Below are 23,218 nucleotides of genomic sequence, written 5' to 3'. Positions count from 1 at the left end.
TGGGGCAGTGGAATAACTGTGGATCTCTCACCGCTCTACTTGTCAGGAAGTGCTGTGCATTGCCAGGATTAATTCAACACTGAAGTCTGGGATGGGCCTTAGGGGCAAACACTGCCTTGTTTCTTCTGACATTGGGATTTGTCTACAGCCAGTCAGCTGAGGCACCTACCACACATCAGCTTTTGTTTTTTTGTTTCCTGAACAAAGATACATTTTCCCTCACTTCATCTCCTTTTGACTACTTTTTTATTAGTTTTCATTTTCCTTGACTGAATAATTTCTCCTGGCTGTGGAAAAAAGAGCCCTGCTGATGTTGATTTAAATAATGTCGAAACCAATGGGACTCCTATGGCTGCCTTTGATCTTCACACCAGTGTGTGTCATGTTGAATTCTAACTTCCTCCTGTGGATAACTGCACTGGCTATAAGATTTACTCTCATTGATGGCCAAGCACAATACCCAGTTGTTACTACGAATTATGGCAAAATACGTGGTTTAAGAACACCTTTGCCTAATGAGATCCTTGGTCCAGTGGAGCAGTACTTGGGTGTTCCTTATGCTTCTCCTCCGACTGGAGAAAGGCGATTTCAGCCCCCGGAGCCACCGTCGTCTTGGACGGGTGTCCGTAACGCCACACAGTTTGCCGCTGTCTGCCCGCAGTACCTGGATGAGAGGTCACTGCTCAACGATATGCTGCCCGTCTGGTTTACAGCCAATCTGGATACTGTGGTGACATATGTTCAAGATCAAAATGAAGACTGTCTGTATTTGAATATCTATGTGCCCACAGAGGATGGTAAGTACCCTGAGACCCACACTGCAGTGTGCTCACCGGTTCAACATGTGAGGAGTGTCCAGGTCCTCAAAGCATCTTACTTGGATGAGTTTTATCCATGTTTTATCTGTGGAAATGGATAATGCCTCTGAATATGCATTATCAGTAATATTTTGTAGATTGAATATGCTTGTGTAGATTCTCTCTTACTTTTCAATGCAACACCAACCTGCAGTTTGATTGTGAATAATGGCCAGGGTATGTCAGTCATACATCTTACATCGCCTTAAGCTTACATCTAAAAGTCAGAATCATTCACAGAGAGGAAATGGGAAATAAACATTAACCTGAAATAATATAGTCATTTTTCCATGCATGAATGGTACAAATATACTATTACATGCTAATTTTTAAAGGAGAATTTACCTATTTTTAAAATTTATTTTATTATAAAATTTCTGGCTCTACTGTTAACTCTGGTTGATTTTAATAGATAATAGAAAATTATTGCAGTAATTCTGTCAGCAGGGGCTTTTTTAGTATTTTTGTCTGTGAAACTTTTCAGTCCAGATTATTTTTCTTCATTCACTAAATTTAAAATGAAGTCAAGGTGATTTATTATGCAGATTTGAAGAGGTGGTTTTAAACTTTCATCTGCTTTGTGCAATACTTTCTCAAGAGAGCTACTTTAAGCCACTTTCTATAGACAAAAAGGATGAAGACAATTGGTAATACAGAATTCTTTGAACATTTACATGATCTCAATCTTAAAAATTGTAGCTGCATGGCATGATGAATGTATCTTCAGTTGTTTTGAATAGCATTGCTTCCTACAGGCAAGAAAACCTGTTTTCATCAGTCCCCAAACAAGCCAAGTCTATTATTTCACAAGGAAATAAAAGTAGTACTAGCACTTATATTTAATATTCCACCAAAAGCTAGTGCTTTGTGCTAATTAGAATGCAGTTACGGATGTATAACATGACAGATTTCTCCCAGATATGCAAATCCCTTCACTTTTGCTGAGGGTTTGATTTACACAACCAAGGCATTGTTATTTCTCAGTAACCATACTCTAAATATGCAAATTTTCTACTTTGATTTTTATAATCCTTCTGCCTTGATTGGCTTCTTTACTCAGAATTTCCAAGCTGTCTGCCAGCAATAAACATACCACCTTCTTTTCCTGTTGAAAAAAAGCTGAAGCAAAAACTTGAAATCTAAAGGGGTAAAGTTTGGGAATACTGGGAGCTTTGCAAAGGTGCTTAAAAAAAAAGTGCTGTGAAAGGAAAGCTGTGTTTATGGGGGCTCTGTGTGCACGAGTGTGTGTGCATGTGTGTGTGAGTGTGCCCGTGTGTGTAGACAAAGGAGCAGGTCTTTACAACTCAGTTCTTTTCCTCTTCCAGGCTCATTGGACTCCTTCTTATTCCTTGGATAATGACATAGATAATGTTTTTCCCAAATTTGTTTATGTTCTGGATTTTAGCCTTCATCTTTTAATTAGTCACTGGGGTAAGCTTGCCCTGAGAAAGCATTCTGGGTTAAGATTTTATTTGTTCTCACTGAAGGAACATCAGCTCTGCTAACTCGGTCTTATTTTAGAATCCAGTCTTAATAAATAATATGTTCCTCCAAACTAATAATAAGAAGTTTAATTTATTAATTAGGGGATACAAGAAGTTAGACATGGGAATATCTAGGAAAAGAATATTTAATATCAAATGAAAAACAGTAAAATATTGTGGGCTGAATGACTAGCAACCTATAACACTCATCTTGCTATAATAGCTAATGACATTTGCTGTTAGATTTAAAATAGAAAGGAATGATAAATTTAATTTCACATTCTGTAGACCATTTTGTCAACTTACTTTTGCAAAAAAGCATGGTTTGGTCTTCGTGATTTTAGATTTTCTTTAAATAGCATGTAAATGGTATCGAGTTGCTTTTATATCTCCTGTTGAAAATATAAACACATGCATAAAAATATGTAGCTGAATAATGAGAAGACAAGGTTTTTGTTAGTGATGAGCTGAAGGTAAGGTTGCTCCTCTACAGTATGAAAAGCATTTTCAAAAGACTCCATTGGGAAACAAGGAGCTTAGGAATGAATAAATTAAGTACACAATGTTGTAATTGTATGATGTATATTTTATCACTAATTAATAAATCTCAGAGGCTTTTTTGATGAGAAATATATGTGATCTTCTGATAATAAAGATTCTTAACGGGAACTGACCTACAAATCAGATGCTCTAAGTTAGTGTGTCTCCAAATCACTCTAAACAGTCCTAAATAGTAGTGGATACAATCTGATTAAAGATGTTATGCTTCATTATATGAGTCCTACTTGGCAAAAATAATCTACGTTGTTATGGAAACAGACCATGAAATTAGTTTTTGAAGCAAGATTTCAAAGTGAGTGACTTTGAATTAAATTCACATTTTCAATTCTTTCTTCAGTATAGATTGATTTAAAAGAGCTTTGAAACTGTTTTCTAGAAGAAAAGCTGGCTGGAATAATCCAAACCGAATAAATGCTCTGATTATGAAACTTTGAATATTTTTTTTTCCTTTTTTTTTTTTTTAAACTTTGGCGAAAAGAATGGACCAACAACTAATGAATTAACTGCAGTCATTTGCAGTGCTTACTTCAAAGCAATTCTAGTGAATAACTAATCAAAATGAAGCTCAGGTTTTGGGATTTTTTTCATTGTTTTGTTTTGTTGCAGTTCTTTTTCAGTATCTAACATTACCTGTTTCTTACTATTTTTGTGGTTTGGCCAAAGAGAACCAAATTTTGGTCATGTACTTTCAATAAAGGGTTGCCTATTAAATGCACATATCTCCCCATCTTATTTCAGGATTGCTTTACTGGAATCCTTCCAAAATAAAATAATGGGAATAATAGTAGAATACAGTCACTTCAACTAGGTAGATAAGTTTAGTTAGTTGTAATATAAGAGTTTGAAATGTTACTGCTTTTGTCTGAAGAAGTACCAGGAAATTAAATAACATATAAATCTATAGTTCCTTAAATAGTTTGAGCTTCGAGGTTAAGAAATTAAAATAACGTGTTACATAGTCTGTGTCTGTGTTAATCATAGCTTTTCTTTAGACTCAGAAGATGCTGGATTTCAAATGTCAGATAACTGGAGAATCCTATTAGAATTTCGTTACAGTGTCCATTCCTTCTATTTCAGAGTATCTAAGGTAGCTGGAGATTTTCACTGTTTTCTTTTGCCTTTGGAAGGGAAAAAAAAATTGCAACCACTGTGATCCATTGAGATTTTTTATTTTTGGTCATAGGTATAAATAATATTGCAGTTATTTTAAAGACACACAATACAAGCAATAACAATAAAATCTAAAAAAATTATTTTATATGTCAAACCTATAGTAATACTAAATTACTCAGAACTGAAGCAAATAAAATATTTATAGTAAAACTATCATTTTATCCAGTTGCTTTCTAAACATTTGGCTTGATCTGCAGTATTATTTTTGTGGGTGTATATTGTCTAGGCTGCTTTTTCAGTTACTATGAACTGTAATTTTCCACAAGAATACTTGAATGTCAGTTTTGAGGAGGTCATCTAGGGAGATGATATTGAGGACAGTGTGTTTATTATAACTTCAGTCTGAATATGGGTTTATCTACAGTGGAAATGCTAGATTGAAGAGGACACAGACTGTTAATCGGCTGTGCTTAATCCCTGGCCTTTATCATTTGAATCTGTGGATTCTGAAGGAGATTGCTAACTCCTATCATAACTGGGGAAAAAAGGTATAACAAGAAAAAAAAACCCAAAAAACAGAAAAGACCCTTAATTTGTATTTCTTTCATTATAAACGTCAAAATTTTATTCATAGCAAAGCAAGATTTAAAAAAAAAATCAATACAGCTAAACAAAAAAGAACAAAACCCCATGAAAACAAAGAATTTTATGTCTGTCTAAAACCTGCTATGTTCAGATCAAAAGAGAAAATAATAAAGATTACTTTCTGTTGTCTTTGCTTGATAAATAGTAAGCATATATACTTATTGTGGCATATGGATAGAGTGTACATTTTACACTCTATATCTATGGAGCTCTTTATTCACTATGTATCTCTTACAGATTAACTAATGAAGTATTTAGCAACTTCTTGTTTCTTGCTTGTGAGCTCTTGATTCATTTACCTTACTTATTTTGGCATATGGATAGAGTGTACATTTTACACTCTATCTATGGAGCTCTTTATTCACTATGTATCTCTTACAGATTAACTAATGAAGTATTTAGCAACTTCTTGTTTCTTGCTTGTGAGCTCTTGATTCATTTACTTCAGAATAAATACAGCTGAAGTGACAACAAAAGGTGGGAGACCATGACACTTATTAAGACTGAATGGGTAGGTGATAATTTTTCATTAGATTATGGGAACTGAGGTTTGCCCAGGATTAGTGGTATATTTGACTGTGGGCTGCTGGGAAGAAACAAGTCTTGTGCAAAAGCAGAGATCAGCTGTATTCCTTCTCTGGATGGTGATTGACTAAATATACCTGCAGCTCTTGATTCTGTGTCTATTTGACTAAGAAATAACAAAATGAAAAATTTGAGCAAGGCTGATTGAGAAGACAAGCCTCAGACTGTCCCTTTTGCATATTATGAAATTATTGATGGCTGCTTAATATATAATTGAGTGTTTCCAGCTTTCTTCTTGCCATTGCTGTTGAATGCAATGTCTTTAACTTGGAAAAAGTGTTTTTATCATAATAATCCCAATAAAATGTAATTGATAATAATTGGGTTTTTTTTCCAATTTCTTTGAGGCAAAGAAAAAGGTAGTGTAAAGATTAGTCTCTTCATTTTGATGGCATAGAATAAAAAAGTAAGCTAATCAATGACCTCTTTGTTACTATGAGAAATAAGGGGTCCTACATAAAAATGGGGTCATATATAAAAATAGTGTCACAGTGAGCAAGATAGTTGCAATATGTACAACATAATTTTTGTTTAATTATTAGAAGGTGATGCTAATAACAATATTAATTTGTAATTTCCAAATAAACTCAATTTTCTACACAATAGATTCACCTATGTATGTAGCTTTAGGTTTCAGTATATGTATATCAGACACTTTTCAGGTAGTCTTAAAATTGTATTCATCTTATTATCTCTTCACAACTTTTGTAAATAGAAATAGCTACTTAAGAAATCAAAGCAAGGATTTATCTATATGGCTTTAAGGAATTAAGAATCCAATATCTCTTGTATATATGCTTATATTGTTTCTCAAAATCTTTACTACATATTTTTAAAGTCAATTATAATTTCTGTAATTGACATAGGAACATAGAGTTTTATGTATTTTTCTGACATACTTTTAAAAAGCAAATTAAATACATTTATTGACTTCTAAAATATTTAAAATCTGTTTTAAATCATAGTTTTGACTTCTATAGATAATAATAGTTAAACAGTTACACATTGCAAATAATGTTTTTCTGAAAAAAAACCAAACAGGAGTATAACAAAACTTTGTTTTCACTTTCAGTATTGTCATAGGTTTTGTCGGTGACTGGTTTATTTTTAACCCCCACCCATTCAGTCAGTTGTTTGTCTACTCTGGAAAACTAAAAATTAGTTATTAACATTTTATTATTTAAATGCATTTCAGCTTATAAAATCACATATAAAAATTATACAAAATAATACATATTCTTTTGTAAAATGATTGTATTTCTTTCCAGGGTGAGAGAGCTTGATAATAGATAATAATTACAATACAAAATTACAATGTTGGAATTATTGCATATAGTACTAGTTGAACATAAACATATACTTTTCAGGATCTAAGAGAAAATTGCTCTCCATTGTGAAAGATAAACTCCCTGTTGTGTCAGACTGCCTCAAGCCAATTCTTTCACTGTTAGGGTCCAATATATCCCCTCCTCCTAATCCAGAAATATTGTGGCATCTGTGAGAAAGGAGGAGGCATATGTCTGGCTGTTCTCTGCCTACCAGGATAAAGCTGTGGGTAATCCAGGCCCTCATTCTACATTCTTGCTTTTAACAGTTGCAAATACCTTCTGACACCAAAGAACAGGACTCTAATCTAGATGAAATAAAGTTCTTAAATCCTTAGAGATAAATTTAAATTTAGTTGCTAATTTCAAAATGCTGTCCTTTCCCCCAGGAGCTGCCCATTCCACAGGCACTTTACAGGATTGCACCCAAATGGCCTTCTCAGGAACTGATATGCAGTGAAGCCTAGCAAGGAGACTCAGCATTCAATATGACTTTAGTTAATCCCAACAGGATTTTTGGCACCGTTTCCTAGAGTCTCACCATTACCTCATATTGAAAAACCTGCTAGAATGGGGGGGAATGTTCTTTAAAACACGATGAATTAATGTTTCTTGTGCAAAGGCAAATTAAAGTTATCCTTTTAGTTAAAGAACAGTGCCTTTGGAATTGTAGAGGCTGTGCCATTTGGCTCAGTGACACAGAAGTAAAAGTCTCCAGTCATGTGAGTCATGAAACAGATCAGAATTTACTTCATTTTGTCCACTGACTCGCACTTGTCGGGCTTTTTTTTTTTTTCCCCTGTGTGTTTACCTGGGGTTTCTTTTCTGTTTTGTTTGGGGGGGGTTTTGCTTTCCTTTGTTTTTAAACGCGGCTTTACTCTTCACTCCTGAAAAACATGTCTTTGTAAGCTGCTGCTGTTCTCTGTGTGTCTCCTTGCTTGCTGTCAAAACACAAATCAGTGTGATACCTGCTAACACAGAGGCAGTGCCTCTGTCCTGGAGCAGTGCAGTGGGCCCTTGGCAGGCTGCTGGGTGGTGAATAGTGCAGAATATGTGCAGTCAGATCTGATCAGTGTCTTGGCCACATCATTTGTATTAGCTTTGATTTCCTGTTAAGGCTTTGTGGCCTCACTGGTCTTGCTTCAGGTATTTTTTGCATTGGTCTGAAAGTTTTGAAAGCTATTTGTATATTTTCATTCCAATTTGGTTCAGTTTCCTTTAATTTGCACATTAATTGCAGGTTCAGACAAAACTGACACATGCTGAATAGCTGGGCTAAATCACAGGGCTCATAAATCAGTCACATCTGTGAAAATATTTCAAGGAATTGTACCCACATCAGTCTGATAGTCATAGGTAGTTTGTCAGCTGGGAAAATTTACAATTCTCTTCTGCAAATGTTTAAATTAACACAAGTTTGAAATAAAGCAAATGCTCATAATTTCCTCCTAGGGATACCTGAAAAATTTGTAGATAAATGAAACAAAGATAAAAATTTCTACTGAACATGACAGCTTTTTCCACTATACTTTGGTTTGCCATCATTTTTAGGGGGAAGGAATATTTCTGTCCTTTATTCAATGTTTCTTGCTTAACATTCCAGATAAAATTCTCAGAATGGCATATAATCAATTATGTATGCTTACATTTTAGGATAATATTAGTTGAATGTATTAGTTGTAATCCAAATAGAACAAAGGAAAAAACAGGAAAAAAAAAAGAAGGTTAATGATAGTGAATTTCATTTGTATTTGTGATATTATCATGTGAAGGAATATGGATGAATTTATGTTCTTAGTGTTTAAGGATTTTTTTAATCTGGACCTTGCTCTTGGTATCCAGAGAGACAAACAATAAGAAATAATTATTATGAAACCGTGAAAATGAACTAATGCTTATAGCTATCTGGTACTGATGTGTTAAAAATCCATTATGATGGAAGGGAAATTTTTCTTTTACAGTTCATGCTGTAGGCAAACTTTTAGTGAAGAATAAATTTAGTTGTGATGCTAATCCAACTTCCAACACTATATATATAGGGAATTTTAATTACAAATAGAATTCTGGTGCCTCATTCCAAAATGCTTATAATTGCTGGGTTGTTGTTAAATAGATTTTTCATTGAGAGGGTGTGACATGTTTAATCTAATGGAAGGAAATTGCTTTGTGCAGATTCAAATAACTATTCAATTAGTCACTGGTAATGTTTACAAGCCATCATAGCTGGAAATCATGGATACATTGTCTGTTTTATTAAATACGCAGTAGGGCAAATGAAAACCCAATCCAAATATATACACTTCATCCTCTTTCAAATAAATTGGTATCAAATTATCTTTTATGTAGTATTTTTAGGGTGGCCAGAAAATTTAAAAAATCATTCTGCATTTGTAATATTGCCACCATGGTAGTGCTTTTGCTGGCTTTTCATGCTTCATTCAGACACCAGAGGGAGCACAAGTTTCCAGCAAACTCATTTTTTTTCTGTCTCTGGGATTCACTGAGAGACACAAATCATGCTGGTGAATGCAGCAGTAAAACATGCAAACAGGTGCTGTTTTTTACTGTTTAAACAGGTAGGAAGGGATCTGATTCCACCTTTCCCAAGCTGAACGTTAATAAAGTTCACAGTGTTGATTCTGGTGTTGTGGACTGATGAATTTATACAAGGGGTAGGACTTTACCAAGCAAAAGGTGCACTCACACTGACAAATTTACACAAAAGTATTTTTTTTATTTGTAAAATGAATGTTTGGGTAATAAACATACTGGAAATGTACCAGGTTTTTAATTGAATAATACTTGCAAGGCATTCAATGGCAGAGCAGATTGCAAAGTAGAGAATTTGGTCTGTTTGGTTGTGATGAGTTAGTACAAACATTCCTGCTTTAAAAGGTATTGATTTAGTCCTTCCATTTAAAAAACAAAATGTAAAAAAAGAAGGTTGTTTGGTTTTTTTTTGATAAATGCCATTTTCTTTCCATCTTCCGTTTTATAGTTATACAGTTCAGTCATGAAAAGTGCCAAATGTGCTTTGCCTCCTTCTCTTTCACTGAGACAAAAATGTTAAGCACGTTGAAGTTTCATTCTAACTTAAAGCATCTTTCAAGTTTTTGCTATCACATTGTTGGAATTAACCATATAACTAAGCTGTATTGTGTCATACAAAGTGCCAAATTACACAAATGCTAGAGGGCTTCCCCTCCAAAATACCTTGCTTTCAGATTCATAATGTATCTGATTCAAACAGACTGTTGTTTTTATGGTGTTAAGGATTTGAGGTGCCTTTCTCATCTACCTAAACTACAGACCTTGTTCTGCCTTCAGGGATTAGATGCAATAGGCTGAGTTGCAATTGATGTCTAGGGTGGGTCCTTGGGAGTTGGATCAAATCAGATTTTTACTGTGATGATGCATAAAACCATCCCTGTGGACTAACTGCTATGCCTTGTCACTAACAATTGCCTGGAAGTATAGCTAAGTCAAAGAAAGTGACACAGACATTGCACAAAAGGAGCAGCTCCGTACGACAATCTCTCAGTGAGAATACTTCTGTGAAAACAAATTGAAGAAATAACTGAATACAAATAAATGCCCTAATGTGAACTTAAAGAGTGGGATAAATTTCTAAAAGTTATACTGCACAGTATATTTTTATTTTCATTCTTGCAGGCTTATCCATAATGCCTTCAGTGTTATTCCCAGAAGTAAACTCTAGTAGATGGATTAAATAGGTAAATTTTTCTTCTTAACTGTGTCCATTTTTACAATAAACTGCTGAAAGATGTTCAAGCTTTATTTCTTCTTTATAGAATTTCACTATTCCTTGTAACCACTTCCTCTTACCTGCTTTGGCCACTATCATTTTATAAATTAATCCCTTTGATCACTGTACAAAGTAATACTATAAAGTAAGTGTAATTACAGTTTCCATTTTCAAAAATGGTATTATTTGGATATCCTTCCTTATCTAGTTTTAAATCAAAGTCACACACAAGAAGCAGCAGTAGGTGAGAAAACAGTAGCTATGATTCTTAAATAATTTTAGAAAGGGTAGCTATGTATATATTAGATATCCAGTGGATGTAAAAGGATCAAGCAAAGAGAGAAAGCCTGATTCTCTTTCATGTGTTAGTTCTTCTGTATCAGACCCCCTCAGTGGGCTGTTCAGTTATGCTTGCCAAGCTGCATTTGGCCTATAGGATAGCACATGGGGAGCCTAATGGCACCCTGCTGTAGTAAGTTTGGGCTTGCTTTAATTTACTTGTTGTTGTTTGCTGTTGTTTTCATTTTCATTTTTAGATGAATATTTCTTCCTGGAATTTCAGTTGTCATCATGACGTGTCATACCCCATATATAAATACTCCCAGAAAGTGTTTCGGATATTGCAAGAGTCAAGGGGAAGGATGATGTTCAGACACTGATTTTTGAGGGTTTTCTTATGTACTGCAGTGTACAGTTTTTTATAAAAGTGCTTGAGCATCTAGGATGGCCATGAAAGATTTCCATCATGTAACACCTATCCTGCTTTAGTTCAAGCAGTAATTTTCAGTTTTTAGCACTTTTGAAAGTGTGGCCTGTAATGATTAATTTTCTATTTTTCTTCAATAAATGAAGAATTTATAACTAATTCATAAGTAATTATAAGTTTAGAAAGTATCTGCATGTATCACATTTTTTAAAATATTATGAAATTAATAGTTCATTCCATTTTTGGGTGTTCCTTTTGGATTTGTTACTTCATATACTGCATCAAACTTCTAAATGCAGGCTAATTTACCATACTTGTTTTGCATATTTAATACAGTAAATCAAAATGGCTTAGCATTGGGATAATTAACTTGATTCATGCCAATTTTAATGTATAGCTTTTGGATTTGATTGTCTATATTAATGTTCTTTATCTTTTTGTGATCTTTTTTCCTATTTTGTCTCAAAACAAATGATAAGATAGACACCATTAGTTCCTAAAACCAGTTATAAAACAGTTATTTCTGCATTATAAGTGGACCTAGTTTAAACATTTTTTTACTTCATGATGTACAAAACAAAAGTGGTACTTCAGCACAAGTAATTTTAGCACAAGTAATTCTTTTTGGTGACTTTTCTGTTTTGTGTTTCTTTTGTAAGCCTAAATTGGAACTACAAACACCTACCACTTTACCTACCAATTTCTCCATTTCTTGTACAGATCTATTGCAAGGCTTTTTGTTTAATACAGAAGAGATGTGAAGTAAAAGTGCCTGTTTTTTTTTTTTTTGGGTTGTTCTGTTTTGTTGTTTTTTTGGTTTGGGTTTTTTTTTTTTTTTTTTTTTTTGGGGTTTTTTTTTTTTGTTTTTTTTTTGGTTTTTTTTTTTTTTTTTTTGTTGTTGTTGCTGTTGTTTAAAAAATTACTAAAACCACTGTATTGCTTAGATACACTGGCACTGAGGCATTCTGAGGTCTAATGGAGAGAGACATGAGATCGATCGTCTGTTGCTTTTGTGCCTTGGTTTTTAGAAAATGAGTATCACTGGTTTTTTTCTCTGATTATGATTAGAAACAACTGTAAGAAGGAAATTCCTCTGGGTGACAAAAGGCTCGTTACTTCCCATATACTTATAACCTAAAAGACTGTGTTCCTTCTTTCTTTGTGTGCATAGCTTTTTTTGGGATCTGTCTTACTCCACTTGATGATCCATTTACTGGCAGAACTTTGCATGTCATTGCATTGTATTGTAACCTCCAAGCGAAACTCTGAAAGGTCTAAAGGGCAATAGATTTGGGAGCCATTGTACCCCGATGAATTTAAGTAATTGGGTAAAGAGATGTAAAACTAAGGCATATAGAAATTGATGTGTGTCATGTATTTATAGGCGATTGAAGCCTTGCTATAAAAGTTTGCATGTAATTCTTTATTCTCAATATTCACAAAGTAGTCAGAAATCAGACAGCAGATAGAATTTTTCCAAGAGTTAAAAGGAAAGGGAAATAAGGAAATAAGGAAATAAGACTTATGCCAGAAGAAGATCCTAAGGCATTGAAATACTGAAAGGTGGGGAAGACTTTGTGACTGAGTAAGGCACATAAGCTCTCAGTGTAATCTGTTTAAACTCAGAACAGATCAGCTAAATTTCTGAGGAATGAAAAAGATTGTTACTAATACATGATGCATAGTTTATAGGTTTCTCATAAAGTTTACTGAAAGCAAGAAGTCAGAAGTGGATTTTGGAAGAAAGTATGCTCTTCACAGATGCATCAAATGGCTTGGAATGTTTCTGTGAGTCCTTTAATTTTCTTCATTATCTCTCAACTAATAAAGAAATTACTCTTGAGTACAATATTAAGTGTTTGCTCTAACAAATCTGCCAGATGGCTATGATCTAGCTGGCATAACCCTTATAGACCATTCTGAATTGAAAATGTTGCATGACCTATAAGCCCCCTCCTGAGAAGAGACCTAATGGGATATGTACTTTTACACTGGGTCCAGAACACTGGGAGCACCAGATGCATTCTTTATGCACAGAACCTGTTTAGTGACAATTTCAGTCAGCTAAGACCCCAACCAGTACTGACTTCATTTTACTTTCTTGTGGTTGCTAAACCATCCTTGGGAAGCAACCAACTCCCTTTGTTTTCAGAGTTTAATTCTTCAAAGACATTGTATTTTGCATGCAGCACACTTAACTTTGTGTTGAACTGGAATATGTTGGGCTTGTACATAACCCAGGTGGTGGCTATTAAAAATATCCCACCTTTCTCCAGTTCCCATTACCTTAATAAAACATTTGGTTGTGTATTCCCTAGCTTTATTCCTCTGATTAATTAGCTGTAACCTTGTCTGTAACCTTGGCATGATTCCACAGTTTAAATGGTTTCATGGAGTATGTGTTTCGTTGCTACTGGCAAGTGCATCCCTCCATCTTCCCCACAACTTAAAAGGACTGAAAAAATTTCAAACAGAACTGGGGTATTGCAGTATAAGAGATAGCTCCATGAATTCACTATGCACTTTCTTAGTCTATTGTCTGGCTTTTAACCTAGGTGCAAAAAAAACATTAATGAAGGATGATTAGGCTAATGGATTTTATCCAAGTTAGTAGTGAGTCTAAGGCACACACACTCTGAACAGCCAGTTTATGTAATGTGTTGTAATGGTAATGATTCACACCCTGAGAATTTAAGCATGTGTCAGCTTTAGTAATGAAGATGACATACGAATATGTAATTGATAATTTTATGCTAGCCATATCTGTAGATGACGTGAACTACAGGTGAAACAGAATAAAACAGTGAGGGCTAGTACCCCTGTATGTTCATGACCATGACACAACGTATTGGTCATGTTAAGCACCACTCCCATGTGACATATTGATAGGAAAATGAAAATATTTTCTGGGATTATTTTTAATCAATAATATGATTCTAATAACTTGGAAATTACTACCTGTGATTTGCTATGTTTGTGGAAATTTTAGACTTGCATTTATTAACACTTCTTTTTTAGCAACACTAAGCATGACATGCTCCTGCAGGCTTAATGCCACTCAAATATAGCCTATGATAATTCCTGAAGTTTATGAATAGATAGTTTTAAAAGCCTTACATATTGTTTTCCAAAAATATGTTAGCTTGCCTGTAGCCCAGAAATTATATACACCCTTGGGAATTTTTCATGAACAGTTAAAATGCACTAACCTCTTTGCCTGATAATTGCTTTGAAAATTACAATCATATTTGATTGACATTTCCTGCAAAATTGCCTGTATACACTGATAATTTGCATTACACTTCAGTACTCCCTGCTGCACAATAAGGTAGCACAGATAAGCTCTCAGGTAAGAGAGATAAGGACAAACTCTACATTTTTGCTGAACAGTTACATTTCTCAGATAAAGTCACTGACTAAAAAAATGAGTGGAGAAAAATAAAATGTTCCTTTATTCCCTTACAAGGGCTGTCAGTGCTTCAGCTTGGAGGAAAGTATTTTAAGGAAGCTGGTAGACTTCACAAGTCTCCACCTAGAAGAAAGCTTCTGTTGAGCACAGCATCCCTCATGGGAGGAGTTGTAAGCTCTGTTAGATATATTAGCACTGTATTTGTTTTCTCAAGGCCAGCAGACAATAAGTGGAGTCTTGCATGGTCTGCTGTCAGAACATACAATAAAGGAACATCTGATGGCAGCCAAGTCACGCAGTGTGCCCAAGTTAAATTCTTGGGCTTCTTAATGATGGAGAAAGCTGCTTGGGGAGCAATCCAAAGCTCTAGCAATGTGGGGAATTGCTAACAGTTAGCAAATGGTCACGACAATACATTTCTCTAGTTTGGACCTCACTGAGCAGGACTGATTTGCTAGACAAGGTTGCTGAAGTAAGAAGCATCAGTGACAGCAAAAAAAGCAATTTTCACCATCACAGGGAAGCCTGGCCTGAATTCCTACCAGAACAAAGAGTACACAGAGAGCATCATTAATCCTCTCTGGTGAGACTAGACCGTAGCAAAGTAGATCTAAGCTGCTAAAGAAAGCCTACATTTTCCCAGAAATAACAGTACAGATACTACAGGACAAGTGGATAAAAACAGTTGTGATAGGATACAGACATTTCATTATGACCTTACCCACTTTTTTTCCTAAGTAGCACAGCATCTTCACTATTTCTTAGCTATGCTCCCTTTTACTATGTCTGCTTTTTTCTCTGCAAATAATGTAATTTTCTGAATCAACCCTTAGCTTTTTATTTCCCCCTTTTTGGACTTATATTCACAGGTCTGAGTAGCCACATTTGGTAGTTTTTATTTCATCTTTTAGTGTAGGCCAGAAGTCCTTTGATTAGCCATATTCATTTTATCAAGAAAAGTCATAATCTATGCTATGATGAGATTGAGATGTTTTATTAGGCTTTTATGTGCACAGTAGTTAGCTATGAATTAAGCTGTATGATAAGACAACATTGCCTTGTAAAGAATTTTGCCATACTTGGAAGGTTTAAATAGACTGCAATCAGTAAAAATATGTTTTTGTCTTAGATCAAATTTATTTGTTTCATGAACAGTTGAAATGGGCTTTTGCATATGGAAACACTCGATATTTACTATATCCTGAGTGTATAAACACACCCACATGCCTACACACATACATGCACGCACACATATATTTGTATATACATACACACACATATATGTATATACAAATAAATAATACCTTTCTGTCAAATTTCTTATTTAGTGCATTCTTTAGTAATCTGAGATTAAAATTTTTAAAGCAAGTTGCAACCTGATGCATTATTAGAGCAGAATTTCTATCTGAAAGAAGATGATAATTCTTTTGATTCATGAAATCTAAGTAGTTCACAGAATAAGAGAATGTTTGAGATTGGAAAGGATCTCAAACGAAACTCTTCTAGTCTTACTCTGCTGCTAAAGCAAGCTCAACTAGAGCATGTTGCACAGGACTGTGTCCAACTGGGTTTTAAGTATCTTCAGAGAAGCAGACACCACAGCCTCTGGGAGTCCTGTTCCAGTGCTCTGTCACCCTCACAGTAATGAATAGATTCAAGGGAGTTTATTTCCTTTTGTGTTCAAATATATGAATTTTGCAGTTATTAATGACCATTTATTGCAAAGGTGGTTAGAAGCTTCTCGTGTTCTGCAGTTTTAATCATCTTGCATATTCTCTCATGAATTTTTCATTCTCATTCTTTTCCTGTTGTGATATTATGCAGGATATACCACAGTAGTTTGCCTTCATTGATACCTCCTATGAACTTTATTATAGAAACATTAGTAGCTTCTGTAGTTTTGAGAAGCTTTGTCTTACATATTTGCTGTCGGACATTATTTTCCTCAATTAATTGGTCTCTTTACCAGAATTTCTGATTGAACCATTTGAAAATAATACTGCTGTATTTTCTTGAACACAGTGGATGCCTGTCTATCTGTTGCACATCAGTAGCCACCTATTCATCCTTTTCTTTATTAACCATCCAGAATGAATGTTTGTGTTTGAAAAAGACCGAGGTTTTTCATTGTCCCTTTTGATTGCCTACTTACCTCTTGAACAATTACAGTACTGCATTTACTGGAGGTTTCAGTATCAGTCTGTGCCCTTGAGATTCCTCTGGACTGCTAAAGAACATTTATGCCTTTGTAAAATAGGTATCTTAGTTAACATTAATCAACTTAGTAATTATTTGTTTATTTCTTTCTTTTACATCCATTTCTTCAAACACAGGCATATAAGTAACTGGAAATAACTACTGAGAAATAAACTGCAAGTGTCTTTTCACTGCTGCAAATTTCTTCACTATAAGAAAGAAACTCCACTCCTTGATCTGACTCAGTAAAATCAACCTTATGTTCTTTTGATGTAGATAAATATCCATCCTGTAGATAAATAGATTATTTCTGTCTTTAGAGTTGTTGGCTCAGCATATTCATGAACAATAAATAGGTTTAAACCTTTTAAATTAGCAAACTAACATACTCAAAGCCTGCAGCTCAACATTCAAGTTCGATGACAGTTTTAGCCATGTTTTATAATTCTATTTCCATTTCTAGAACTCTATTTTATTCTTGTCTTTATTAAAAGAACTCCTCAATATGTATATACACTCCTCCCTCCAATTATTTTCTGTTTAAACTACACAGCATATAATGTTGGTAATGATCTTTTTTGTTGACAACACTGTGTCTAAATTTAGCTTCAGGATTAGCAGGATAAACTTCAGTAGAAAGTCCTTGTATTAAGAATGTACATTGCCAATAATTAGTGTACTGCAATAATTAGTATATTAGTAGCCATGTGACTTGGCAGATTTATGTTCCAGTATTATACACTTGGAATCTATTGCATTTTTAAACTTTTTTTTTTCTTTTTCCATCAAACAAGAGCAAGGCATCCAAAAAAAGAGGAAGTCAGGCTGTGTGGACAGTATAATTTCTTTACTGCCAATAACTGTTATGTGGACCATAAAGGCTAAATTCTATGAGGAAAACACTACTACCATTGTGTATAAAAAGAAAAACATAGAAGAAAATAATGAAAAGGTTTTCATAATACAAGTTAGAACTTGTTTTTAACTTAGTTCTGTGGAATCACCATATCTTAATTTGTAAATATTAACAGATGAATCTAATGAGAACAGACGAATGTGTCTTCTCTGTGACTCTGCACTGGCCCTCTCAGATATTTAATAATATGAGAGCTCTTGCATAAATAATAATCATTTGAGTACCAAAAAACAAAACACCTTATTTCTCAGACATTTATATATTTGGTGTCCTACTCAATCTCTCTGACTCCTTGCCTTTCACAATATTCCCAGGTCTTTCCATGTCCTGCACAACAATTCAAGGCAGCAAGAGTTGGTTTCATTTTGGGTAGTCCTTACTTCCAAACTGGCTGGGCTAGACTGGTTAATATGCTGGTAGGGCTGCCAATTGTTGAAATAGAGAAGGTAGAGTTCATGAGTCAATACTTGCTTTCCTCAGAGGAAACATTAGTTGCTTGATGAAAGAGGTGTTATTTGTAAAGAATAACATATGTAATCTAGTATAAAACAGCACCAGGAAATTGTCAATTATGCATATAACACAAGGTAGTATTGATTACCACTAATAACTGAGAGCAGCAGAACTCTCATGGACTAAATTTACTCTCTGTTTAAAGAACAAAACAATCATATGAATAACAACATTAGATATAGCATAGAGATGAAAGGACTTTTATTTTCTCATTTATGACTTGAATTAAAGCAGTAAAGTAAATGCTTTTGCATAGAAAAGAATTTTAATGGTGAAATTAGAGTAAGAAAATACTTCTTGAATTCATGTATGAAACATTTACTGTGATCTAAGGATAAATTCTCATTAAACATTGAACTTTGCTATTACCTATTTTGGCAAAAGATATGGTACAACTAGTGTTTTATTATTATTATTATTATGTTGGTTTTGACCAAACTGAACACAACAGTAATTCCAATGATGCAATTCAATTATCTGTCAGGATTTTTTTGAAGAGAGATTCTTTTCTTAGCAAGTACCCAGTATGAAAACACACCAGCTATCAAACAAACAAACCATTGTGGGGATACCTGCTTCCTTCAAGTCTTAGTATGGTAACTTTGTATAAATATTCAACTCTCATGTTACAGGTATTTCCACAGAATTAAATGCTCATCAAAGTTGGATGAAGCAGACAGTGGAGATTTATAAGAGCATATACTGGATGTGAGTCCTTCATGCATGTGTGGCAACCTTCCCCGCTGTTTAATTGTATCAAGCTGTGGCTATTCTCAGTTCAGTCGAAGAAAGAACAGGGACAGTTTCTCCCAGGCAGAGCCTGGGAATCTTAGATGAAAGAATTCAGACAATTATTATCTCTCTTTCTGTAACCGTTGTTTAACGATATGGTTCTCCAGAGTGTGCTGTTCAAAGTCACCGATAATGTCAGATGTTTCTACTTTGAGACCAATCAAGTATCACCTTAGCAAGTCACATTATAAAAGGACCCACTACTTTCACTAAACGCTTTCGCCTTCTGATCCACCTGAATATTGGAGTCTTTCTTTCCATCCCTGACTCAACAATGTCATCTAACCAGCAGTACAATTTGGCTTTTTTGTTGTTACCCAAGAATATATATCTCAACATTAGAAGCAACAGCCCACATGAAGCCGGCACATGACATCCATCCATATAGAGCTGGCTGTAGTGGAAAGGCTCAGGGCAGCAGAGGTTGGTGCAGCTCAAAGCAGGAGCCAGGGATGTGCACCCCACCGGTGAGCCTTTCCCCATGGAGCTCCCTGGAGGAACATTGCACAGGAACTGCTCCATGCCCGTGGTGTGGGAGGGTGCAATTACAGTGAGAGATTGTGAGGCTGCTGTGGCTGTCACTGAGGAATAGCAAAAGACTGGGACTTCACTGATCTGAACCTGTCTGAAAGTAATACAGATAGACAAATAGCAAATAATGCAGGTAGATAAATAATGAGTATGTTTACTCTGAGTAATAAGAATAGAACGGTACAGATGAGGAGGATTCAAATACGGTGGCTTATACTTTGATGGTGCATTTTCAGTGATTTTCATCCACTTTAGCTGAGTTTTCTAAAACAAACTATATAGGAATATTTTTGTATGTATTTTACATTTTTGCATATATTTTCTATTCCATATATATTTGTGTATATGTGTGTGTATATATATATATACTTATCTTTGAAGAGATTTCAAGTAAGAGGCTATCAAAAATAGAGTTTATCAATTTTTGTTTGGAATTCTAAGTTATAGTGCCAATTTAGGCTTATGAATTACACTTCTGTAGGAATCAATTTTTGTAGTAATGCAGCGTGCTTTTACAAGGCAAAGAGAACAATAATCTTCTTAACTTTTTTTCATGTCCATAATGATTAGAAAAAAAAATAATAAAATAATATTTCATTCAATAATGAACTAAGTCAAATAATAGCTTAATTTTTTGTACATAATAATAACTGACAGTGTTGGAAATTCATTAGAAACAGGCCATTTGATATATAGATATTCATTAAATTAATGCCACCTTTAACTTCAGTTGTACCTGACAAAGAAAGCATAAATTGATTCACTAAATTGTGAAAAAAATGTAATTTCTAATAACAATTTAATATTAATAGTAAAAATGTAATACTGCTACTATTTCTGCTACTAATAATGTAATAGTAAAAAGAATTTTTCTTCTCCAGGGATTTTTTTTACCCTGAGTAACCTATTTGACAGTACCAAATTATCAGTAAATCCTCAAAACAGACACCATTAAAACAAAAAGGATGTTTCTTTAATAGAGAATTTAACTTCATTTTTTTAAAAGAGGTTCCATCTAGACTACATGTTGTTGTCACTTATCAGACCGAATTAGATTAAGAAGGAAGAATGTGATAGAATTTTTCTGCTTCTTGTCATCAAAAAGTCTTTTTAGTTCTAGCCTAGGAATATCAGTATGCTGCTACTTCACACATGGCAGACAACCTCTTAGGGACTCATGGAAGCCGTTTTTTTTTCCCCATATTTGAAACGTCTGTGTTCCTCTGAAAACTAATTTGCATTTTAGTATTATAGGGTTTCTTTTCCATTTTCTGTCTAGTCATTGCTTTACCACTTAATGTAATTTATAGGTTTGGTTGTTTTTCTTTTAAGTAATAAACTGGGCAGCAGAAATGGCAGAAATTCTGTTTACAAGAGAATTGTAGATACACATATTAGAACTAAACTACTTACTGAGGGCTCATAAGTCCTTCCTGGCACTTATTGCACTTATGGCATAAATTACTTCCTGAGAGGGGCTTCTTCTTTCTAGTGCCCATTGAGGCTTTTTTTTTTTTTTTAAGGTTTATAAAGTCAGGATTTTGTGTATATTACTCAGGCTAAGTTCTCTGCTCCCTAATTCTCTGTTATAATTCTAGCATTGCACAATAAATATTTACATTTGGGAGTAATTACATTGGTTTCAGGCTATTCCTAGTAATTTAACATCTAGGTTATGGGAAAAGAACAGAAATCTCACTTTGAGTTCAATAAGGGTTTAAACCATCTTCACCAAGAATGAGATATTGATGTGTGCAAAGAAACCCTGTGAAATGCTTAAGGATTGTGAAACCTGATTTCTGGAGTTGGAGCTACCTCTAGTAGTCACTTTTCATAAAATAATTTTTTACAGGTTTCCAGTTCATTTGAATGCACTCATGCATGGCTTTATGCACTCATGCGTGGTTTTCTGACTTTTGTTGCTCTTCTAACTTCCTGATGGATTTTGAACATAGGAACATGAACATTCCATTCAAACTATGGAAGTATTCTTCTATGACTGCTTATCTGAAGCTTGCTCAAATGATTACCTTTCTTTTTCCTCTAGTGTTTTCAACATGTTATTGGTTTTCCACCCAATTCCTGCCCTCCAGGCCATACAACTACTTTATATGATATCAGATGTAGCCAGGTTATTGAATCATGTGTGCTATGTATAGAATTTGATTAAGTTGCCCCGGATTTTCAAAAACAAACTTGACAGCAACTTTTGGCCACATAGCCATCACACTCTTTCCAGAATGAATTCCCAAAGGAACAGGATAGAAACTGGGGATTTTAGTGTGGTCCAAGGCAACTAGGGAAAAAAGAGATTCAGTAAAAAAGAACATGCATCTTCTTCTTGGTACACCCCTAATAACCTAGGTCTTACTGGAGGTTTCATGGAAATAGCTTTTTTTTAAAAAATTTCCTGAACTGTTAATTAAGCTCCTCTTAATCTAACACACTGTCTGCTTTCTGCATATTCTCTTCCAGTCATGTATGACAACTTTAGAAAGGGATTTTAATGCTGGAACTTTTAAAGGCTTCTTATTATTCACTTATTTTTTATTATTTATTGAAAAGCTTGTCATTGATTTTTGGGACCAAGTTTTGCTGTTAAAGAAGCTTCTTCAGAATTCAGTCCCTAACATATAACTTCTGTATATTTTTAGGTATCCCACTTATTTGAATGGACTGTCAGAAGCAATGAGTTACCACAAGTTAGTTTGTTCACATAAAAATTCAATATTTTTCTTTTAAATTTCAGGTGGACTTGAGATAATAGTTCTCCATTAAACTCATGCTTTCTGTCTTATCATTTCCAGGTTTACATGTGCAGCATGTGTATGAGCAATGGAACAAGCAGAACCTGTATATGTGCTTATGGCCTGTCATTCTAGCAATGTTTTTAGAATACATATGACAGTCACCCTAAAATGTCTTACACCAAAGCTCACATTATATTTTACTGTACTGAGAGTAAAGCAAGGATTAAATAACCTATTTCCCTCTCTGCTGCCTGTTGGCTCTTTTAGGATCCACAAGCACACATTTATGTGCACGTACCATTGAATCCATTCTAGAAAAGAGCAGATACTAAATATAATGAGGGTTGAGAAGGCAAGTTGTTAATATGCTAATTTTTTCCTTTTCTAGTTCATTTTTCCTAAGCTGCCAGAGGCCTTCTCCAATACCAATATTTTCTCCAATACTGCCCTGTTTCATCAAATGGATCAACAAAATAGTCATCATCTCACTCCATCTACACAAAATAATAATGGTATTTTGTGTGGAAGCAAGACATATTGTTTCATAAAGCTATTGAATGTAATCTCTGCCCATGTTAAGGTCAGTAGTTGCTTTTGCTGCTTATATGAAGATGCATTTCTACAAGTGCAATAAACAGTAAGATTGTCGTGTTTTAAATAGGTGTTAGGACTTCAGTATTACAGCAGTGAAAATAATGACAATGTAATGATTTAAGATAAATCATTGTGAAAAGTGTATTATCTACAGCATTCAAGATAGTAAATCATGTTACACATAAGTAGTGGGTTCAAAACTACATGAGACTGGAACTTTTAAAGGCATTATTAGATTCCAAATGGACCTGCTCAATGATTTAGGTACATCAGTTTCAATTAAATTTGACTTTGATGTTAGTTTGCAAATACATGAATGTGACTATAAACAAATATCTGTAAAGCTGTGTATCAGTAAAAAAAAAAAATAACATCTACTTAATTTCTTTTTTTTTTTTTTATGCCAGGGTGCATCATTTTGCCAAAGACTTCTCTTGTGTGTGACAAAACTGGTGAAGTTTTCATTCTCTGAAAC

At 34.4% G+C, this 23,218-nt stretch overlaps 1 protein-coding gene across 3 annotated transcripts in view; it reads left to right on the top strand.

Moving 5' to 3' along the window:
* Positions 1 to 325: 325 nt before the first annotated feature.
* Positions 326 to 23,218, top strand: part of NLGN4X (neuroligin 4 X-linked) — a 108,170-nt gene continuing 85,277 nt past the window's right edge. For all 3 annotated transcript variants that reach the window (XM_041472362.1, XM_041472361.1, XM_041472360.1), the window contains exon 1: positions 326 to 797. In XM_041472362.1, the coding sequence (XP_041328296.1) occupies positions 326 to 797 (472 nt within the window). The remainder of the gene's footprint in view (positions 798 to 23,218) is intronic.

Source organism: Pyrgilauda ruficollis, unplaced genomic scaffold (assembly GCF_017590135.1).
Source record: "Pyrgilauda ruficollis isolate IOZ18807 unplaced genomic scaffold, ASM1759013v1 scaffold29, whole genome shotgun sequence".
Lineage (NCBI taxonomy): Eukaryota > Metazoa > Chordata > Aves > Passeriformes > Passeridae > Pyrgilauda > Pyrgilauda ruficollis.
This window is presented reverse-complemented; position numbering and strand designations above follow the sequence as displayed.